General features: G+C 34.4%; 1 protein-coding gene across 4 annotated transcripts in view; it reads left to right on the top strand.

The window, feature by feature from the left end:
* The window catches only part of ZNF569 (zinc finger protein 569), a 31,246-nt gene that overhangs the window by 1,809 nt on the left and 20,987 nt on the right, over nt 1-8,450 (top strand). For all 4 annotated transcript variants that reach the window (XM_081031956.1, XM_081031957.1, XM_081031954.1 and 1 more), the window contains one exon: nt 7,397-7,454. In XM_081031956.1, the coding sequence (XP_080888082.1) occupies nt 7,397-7,454 (58 nt within the window). The remainder of the gene's footprint in view (nt 1-7,396; nt 7,455-8,450) is intronic.

Below are 8,450 nucleotides of genomic sequence, written 5' to 3'. Positions count from 1 at the left end.
TAAGTTAAGTTACATATAATATACGTTAAATAGTGAAAAATACTAAGAGAAAAAATGAAGCAGAAAGATAAAATTAGGAATGGGACTTGGAGTTTTAGATTGGGTAGCCAGGGAAGACAGCCTGAAAACGTAATAATAAAGATATGAAGGAAGTAAAGGAGCTAGTTATGCATTTAATTGAAGGAGAATTATTCCAGGCAGAGGGCCTTGAGGTGGCAACATGCCAGTTACAATGAAGAGGCTGGTGTGGCTGAAAGAGCAAATGAGTGGTTGAGTGGTGAGGGATGAGAGAAGAATGGTAAGAGGAGGGAAGGACAGGTTAGGTTGGGCCTTATGGGCCATACTAATGAACGTGGCTTTTACTCTGAATGAGATGGGAAGCTGTTAGAGAATTTTGAGCATGGGAGTGACATCTGCATATAATTTAAGATGATTGCTTTGACTGCTCTGATGAGAGGACTACAGGAATGGGGGAAGGAAGTGGGGACAAGGGCAGAAGCAGAGAGACCAATTAAGAAACTGTTGCAATAATCTAGGGAAAAGATGTTGGTGACCTGGACCAGAGTAGTTAAAAATGGTGAAAAGTAATCATATACTGGATAAATTTAAAGGTAGAGCTGATATAATTTGCTAACAAAACTGATGTGGAATGTAAGTATGACAAGATGACACAATATTTTTTACCTGAACAACTTGAAGAATAAATAGAGTTATTGTCAACTGAGAAGGGAAAGAAAGAAGGAAAAACTGGGACTTAGGGAGTTAGTGAGATTTCAGTTTAGAATATATTATGTGAAGTGTGAGATGCCCATTAGACATTCAAGTGGAGATATTTAAGTTGGCAGTGGGTTATATAAGTCTGAAGTTCAAAAGAAAGATCTAAGATCCAGGCTGGAGACATACATTTGGAAAGTGTCATATAGATGATATTTAAAGCCAAACACTGGATGACGTCCCACTTAGAGGGTAGGTTAGATAGAAAAAGGGAGATAGAGGACTTATTTCTGGATCACTCCAATATTATCTATATATATATAGAAATCAAGAGGAACCAGCAAAAGAGACTGAAAGGGACAAGCTAGAATGGTTGGAAGAAAACTAGTTGAGTATGATATCCAAGGGAAGAATGTGTTTTAATGAGAACTGTGTCAGATGCTGCTGATAGGCCAAGTAAAAGAAGACTGAGAAAGGAACACTGAATTTAGCAACATGAAAGTCATTGGTGACTCTGAAGAACAGTTTCAGTGGAGTATGAGGCCAAAGAACGAATTGGAGAAGAAAAATTGGAGATACCAACTCAAATTTTTTCCCTAAATGGAAGGAGTGAAATGGAGTGGTAGATGTACTTAAGAGGCATATAGTAACTGTTTATATACTGATTGAAATGATTCATTCGAGAAAGAAACTTGATGGTACAGGAGAGAAAGAGGAGAAATACTATAGACGTGTCCTTAAATAGCAAAACAAATGTTAGAAATTTAAGGAAAGAGGAAAAGAATAAAATAAATACTTAGGAGAGTGGACAGAGAATAAAGAAATATGATTTCCAGGCAGCAGTGAAGACTCACTTAATGTTAGTATTTGTGACTTTAAAGTGAGCCTATACCACATAGTTTTTCATTTTTCTCCTGCAATGTTCATCTTCACAGTTGTAGCCACAGATTGGGTAGGGAAGAGTTGGATTTAACCAGAGTGTTGGTTTCATGAAGTAAGTAGGAATAATGTGAGAAGGAAGGGAGTCTAAGTTAAAAATTAATTAAATGGGTGAAAGGGGAAGGGATTAAGAAATACAAATTGGTTGTTATACAGTAGTCATAGGGATGTAGGGTATAGCATAAGGAATATAGTCAATAATATTGTAATAACTAGGTATGGTATCAGATAGGTACTATATCTATTAGGGTGATATATGGGAATGGGGTTGGGGGCAGGGGAAAAAGGTGAAGGCATTAAGAAATACAAATTGGTAGTTAATACAGTATGGGGAATATAAGCAACAATGTTGTAAAGTTCATGTAAGGTGCCAGATCGGCACTGGACTTATCAGGGGCATCATGTCATAGACTGTAGGTGCCTGACCAATGTGCTATACACCTGATGCTGAAGTAGAATGTCGGCTATAACTATATAGATATAGTTATGGGATGTGGAGTACAGCACAGGGAAGATAGTCAATGGTATTATAACAGCTATATAAGAAAGATGTCAGAAGGGTAGTAGCTTGGGGGTGGGTTATCACTTTATGAGGGGTTTAAATGTCTATTACATTGCTTTGTATACCTGAAACTTATGAAAAAAATTAATTAAAATTAAAAAAATAAAAGAATTAATTATATTGATTGACTGGATTTTAGGCCTGGTACGTAGAAAAGTGAGATTAGGAAGAGGGTGAGGACATTGCAAAATTGGTAGAATGAAGTAATAGAAATTCCTGATGGGGTTGAAAGACTGTTGAGTTGCAATACTAGAGGAAGTAAAGAGATAGAAGGGTATTTTTTCCTTTAATTGTCAAATGTTTTAAAAACAGAACAATCTCTCTTTTTACCACTATACTAGTTTTAGAAAACGTGGGTGACTATTAGCTATATTTCAGTAGTGGTTACAAAGTGGTGATATTTTAATTCTATCATTCCTTCTTCGTTTACTATCTGGAATATTTTTCTAAAGAAAAAATTTTCTCATCAGCTTTGGTTTCCTTGAAGTACAGTTTGTGCAGGAAAGGCAGAATAAATTGATTCTTTTCTTTAGGTTTTCAGCCTATGGAATTGGTTCCCTAGGACCTCCCAATGGGTTGTTGTTATTATTATGACTATTATATATACATAGTTCTTAACACATTTGATATGTTTCAAACCATTGCAGTTAGTTTCTTTTTGAGGTTTAAATATTCCCATCTTTGGCTATCTCTTCAAGATGGCTCTGAGTATTTTAACACATTCCTTCTAGATATATAAATAAGGTAGTTTCAGATCAATATTATCAATGCTTACAATATTCTTACTGCAAATAATTTTACATTTCTTTATAGATCTGTTTGTCCTTAGGGTATATCCCCCTAGGGAACAACTACAGTTTAATTATTGTGCTTGAAAGCAGTGAGAACTAATTTCTCTGTGTGGTTAAGCCACAAACATGATGTGTAATTAGGTTCATTTGTTTTATAATTATGTAAAACATTTAGGTGGTTGGAAAATCACGTATACAAAACAACGTATATTTAAGTATATACAAAACAAATATACAAAACAAAGAGTAGTCTTGTTTTTATTCTATTGTTATCTCTCTCTTTTTATTTTCTAACACTTTGTTCCTTCTCTACTGCTATTAGTAACTGTTTTTAAATTTCTTTAGTTTTGGGGTGTTATATTCCATTTTTTATATAAGCAAATATGGTTTTGTGTGTGTATATATATTCGTGTCACCCCTTTTAGATAAATTTTAGTTTGCTATTCATGTCCTTTTTTTCCTCTCACTTTTTTCAGCTCTTTCATTTTAAATAAATTTGAAGATTGGCTCGACAGGTTGAATGAAAAAATTTTGGGGAATTGTGATTGGAATTAATTTTAGAGATAATATTGGCAAAACTGGCATCTTAACCATGCTGACTTTTCTATTATTAAGCACAGTACTTATTTAAGACCACTTTTATGTCCTTTAATAAATTTAATGAAGTTTCTTGATTAGGTTCTTACATAGCTTTTGTTTGAATTATTCCTAGTACCTTAGAGTTTTTTTTACTTTTGTGAATTGTGACTAGGTTAGTTAAAATGCCACACAGATGTCCTACTATGTTTAAGTTGCCTCTCTCCTGGTTAAGCATCTCCTGGTTGTAACCTTTGACTCTCTTCCAGAGTTCCTGTAAGGTTGATTCTAACAGGTTTTGCCCGATTTTTTAGTTTCTGGGAAGAGATGGACCACTGGAGTTCCCTGTCCTTCCATTTTCAGTGATGTCACTCCCATCCTTTACTTTTAACCTATCTGAGTGTTTATATTTAAAGTGTGTTTCTTGTAGACATATGTGCTTGGGTCTTGGTTTTTATCCACGCTGATAATCTCTGGCAACCTGGGTGTCGTCGATGGATGAATGGATAGAGAGTAGGTGGTACATATATACAATGGAATATTGTTTGGCCAGGGAAGGGAATTGATTATTGCCATCTGCAGCAGCATGAGTGGACCTAGAGGATATTGTGCTAAGTGAAGTATGTCAGACACAGAAAGACAGATGCAATGTGATTTCCCTTATATATGGAATCTAAAGAAGAAAATAAACAAATAAAAACAGAAACAAACATAGATATAGAGAACATTTTCATGGTTGCCAGATGGGAGGGGGGTTGTGGAGGTAAGTGTAAAAGGGGACGGGGTTAAGAAGTACGAATTGGTTGTTACACAGTAGTCATGGGGATATAGGGTATAGAATAAGGAATATAGTCAATAATATTGTAATAACTGTGTGGTGTCAGATGGGTACTAGATTTATCAGGATGATAAATGGGGGGTTGAGGGATAGGGTGAAAAAGGTGAAGGTATTAAGAAGTACAAAATGGTAGTTACAAAATAGTCCTGGGATATAAAGTGAAGCATAGAGAATATAGCCAATAATATGGTAATAACTGTGTGTAGTGCCAGGTTGGTACTGGACTTGTTAGGGGGAACACTTCTTAAATTATATAAATGTCTAGCCACTATGCTACACACCTGAAATTAATATAAAATAGTATTGAATGTCAACTGTAACTGAAAAATTTAAAAAGCCTGGGGCGTGGGGAGTTGAATGGGAATAAGAGGTTCAAATTTCCAGATATAAAAGAAATAAATGACGAGGATGTAATATTGGGAACATAGTCAATAATATTGTGATAGCGTGGTTTGGTGTCAGATGGCTGCTGGACTTATGGTGATCACTTCTTTAGGTATATGAATGTTGAATAACTATGATGTACACCTGAAACTAATATAATATTGTATGTTAGCTATATTTTAGTAAAAATCTTTAAAAAAAATTCTCACCAAACTAAGAATAGAAGGGAACATCCTTTAATAAAAGCCGTCTGAAAAAAAAGAGGGGAAGAAAGATAAAATCAACAGCTCACGTTGTAGTTAATGGTGAGATACTGAATGCTTTACTCCTATGATTGGGAAGGCAAGGATGTCCTCTGTCATCATTATTCAACATCATATTGGAAGTACTAGCCAGTGCAGTAAAGCAAGAGAAAGACATAAAAGGCATACAAATTAGGAAGAAAATATGCTTGCTTCTAGACAACATGATTAAGTTGAACACCCCAAAGAATCTACAAAACGCTCCTACAACTGTAAATCATTTTTATACTCCAGCAGTGAACAATTGGAATTTGAAATAAAATTTGAAATGCCATTTTATTAACATTCCCCAAATTAAATACTTAAAAATAAGTTTCACAAGATATCTACAGGCACTGTATGCTGAAAATGGGAAAAAAAACAAAAACCATAAAACTGTGTTGAAAGAAATAAAAAAATAAGTAGAAAAATACACTACTTTCATGGATTGGAAGATTTGTTTTCATTTCTTCTCAATTTGATCTATAGAGTAAACACAATCCTAAATTCCAAGCAGTGTTTTTTGTAGATATCAATGAGGATGGAGGTGGAACCAAAATGGAATGCAAAATGTGAGAAATGCATTTAAATGTATTACAAATATACGACATAACTGCACTGAAAGTGTTGGGAAATAAATTTTGTAAAACAGTGTCCACCTCCTCCCTCCCGCAATAGAGGACTTTTGTTGCATCTTTAAAATATCACAAATAGATCTTAGGAGAATCATCTGGATCTTGTTTCTGTAGTTGGACAGCTCTTATATCTTTTTTTAACCAGAAAACAGAAAATTTTCCATAACCCTTCCCACCAGTAATTATCATCTTAACTCCTATTGGCCAATACTGTGTCACATGGTAACTCTTAGCTGTGAAGGGATGCTGGGAAAGTGAGTAACCGGCAAAAGGAAATAAAATTACTGTCATTGACCTAGTTCAATCATGATTCATTCTTGGAAGAAGGTATGTTGCCCCTGTGATAAAATTAAATTTTACTTTTCAAGGAATAAGGTGGGGGCAATGGCTATTTTTAGGCAGTAACATTATCTGTCTCATTTGGCCTTTAGGAATTTGCTAGTTCTCCATCCTTAGGAAGGTATCAGATTTTCTTTAGAGAATTTCACAGTGCTGGTGCTGGGGGAGCCACTGAGATATCATCTTATTCTGCTGTTCTCTTAAGAGTTGATTATAATGGTTCTAAGAAAGTGTGGTTCCCAGGATCACAGTGCTTATTAGTGACAAGAGAGGACTAGATGGCAAATCTCTTTGTTCCCAGGCTACTGTTCTTTCCCACTATAATTCATTTGGCCTAAAGTTTCTTTTAAAAGACCCTTTAGGAGAAAAACCCCAAATGAGTGACAAAAATCAATTCAAACAAAGAAAAACAACCAAAGAAAAAGAAAGAAAGAAGGACAGTAAAATAACATAAATTTTCCTCAAATTAAAATGGGGAAAGGGGCTGTGCATGGGGGTGGAGGACATCTGTGTTGTTCCTTCTACACTGTAGTACTGCTTGACTCTTGCAGTGCTCTGTTTTCTTGATTAAATTTGTATTTTGAGGAAAATAATATATGAATTTGTTTTTAAAAAATCAAATAGTGCTAGACTTGTAATAATAATAAGAAAAACTATACCCTGTTCCTTTTCTCCCCATCCTTCATTCCTGTTCCCAGAGAGAATCACTTTCAAATCTTAAGTGTGACTTCATGTATTTACTCCATTTTTCTAAATCACGTGTTTATCCTGCTATTATTTGACACTTTCCAGATTTGGATTTTTGTGTTTTTTTTACTATGGAAAATAAGAATTTAACTCACCACCACCAATATCTCTGATTTACATTACTCTCATGCACAAGCTTTCTACTCCTTCCTCAAAATATAATTATTTTACCATTTTGGTTAAATTCTCATTTAGTTGGTACTTAAATATTTCTCTTTAAAAGTTTCACTAAATACACTAACACACTAAAATACCTTAGGTTTTTGTCAGTTTCATACTTTTCTTGGTTATGTGCTTTCATGAAGTTAGCTCCATGTGAAGTGTTCATTCTCTGATACAGAACTATTGGTAAATTCATGGGGCATCTCCTACATGTGCACTCCTATTCTTATCCACCTTATGCCTAAACTCCACATGATCATACCAGCCATCCTTAGACTTATTAGCACATCTGTGGTATGAATATTGTTAGCTGTCTGATGGGCCCTAGTATCCTTTTGCTACAGGGTTACCTTTAATCTACCTTGTGGGTGCATGTTTCTGAAACCACAAAACAAGCCTGGTCTAATGGCTTTTATTTTCTTCTCCAGCTCTGCCTTCTCAGGCCCTGTCCATCCCCAGAAAGAAGAGGAAATGACTGAGTTCCAGGTAAATTTTAAATAGTGTATTTGTTCCCTGCTTTAGTCTACAGTGTAGTTGAAGAGGATTGCAGTAATCTGTACAGAAAATTGGAAAATCCTGTACAGATAAAGTATATTTTCAGAGGAAATAAAGTTGGAAGATTAAAACCAGGAGAGAGTTAAAATATAGTTATGCAGAAATGCATTCATTTAAATAGATTAAAGTTGGGCTTCCATTTTGAATTTCATTATTATAGGTAAAGCAAATCAGAGCAGAAATTCATTACATAATTTTCATTGTACATAAGGATAAAAATGAACATTTCTTAGCAAAAGTAAGCTTTTAATTTGCTTACTAGGTCAACAAGTACATTATATTATGACCTCTTGTAGTTGATAAAACACAGCTTTTTTGATGGTCTGTTTTGATCAACAATAAAATGAAGAATATATATCAAAGTACCCCAGCATTAGAAAGAACACAAATGAAGATTATCAGGAAAGGGGATAAATTACGTCATTACATGCAGTGGAAGACTATACAACAATGAAAAATAGCAGATTACTGCTACTCACGCAATGTGGATAAATCTCACAAAAATGTGAAGAGAAGCTGGAAATAAGAGTACATTCTATATGGTTTCATTTATGTGAAGTTTGACTGTAAAACTAATCTTTTGTGATAGAAACCAGAATAGTGGTTATCTTTGAAGGGGTATTTACTAGAAAGGGACATGAGGGAATCTTCTGAAGTACTGAAAATATTCTATATTTTGACCTGAGTGGTGGATACACAAATATATAAATGTATAAAAATGTATCAGGTTGTACATTTAAGATTAGTGCATTGTACTCACATTATTCTGTGTGTGTTATATCTCATTAAAAAAGAAAACCAGAAAATCTTAATAGATGGGCATGTATGTCTTTCAAATGACCCTACATAATTATCTTTTTTCAATGGGGATTTGCTATAAATTGGGCCATAAAGTACAAATTTCTGGTAAATTCTTATAATTCTAGA

Source organism: Rhinolophus hipposideros, assembly GCF_964194185.1.
Source record: "Rhinolophus hipposideros genome assembly, chromosome: 21".
Lineage (NCBI taxonomy): Eukaryota > Metazoa > Chordata > Mammalia > Chiroptera > Rhinolophidae > Rhinolophus > Rhinolophus hipposideros.
Note: the sequence above shows the minus strand (reverse complement) of the source record. Positions and strands in the feature narration are given on the sequence as shown.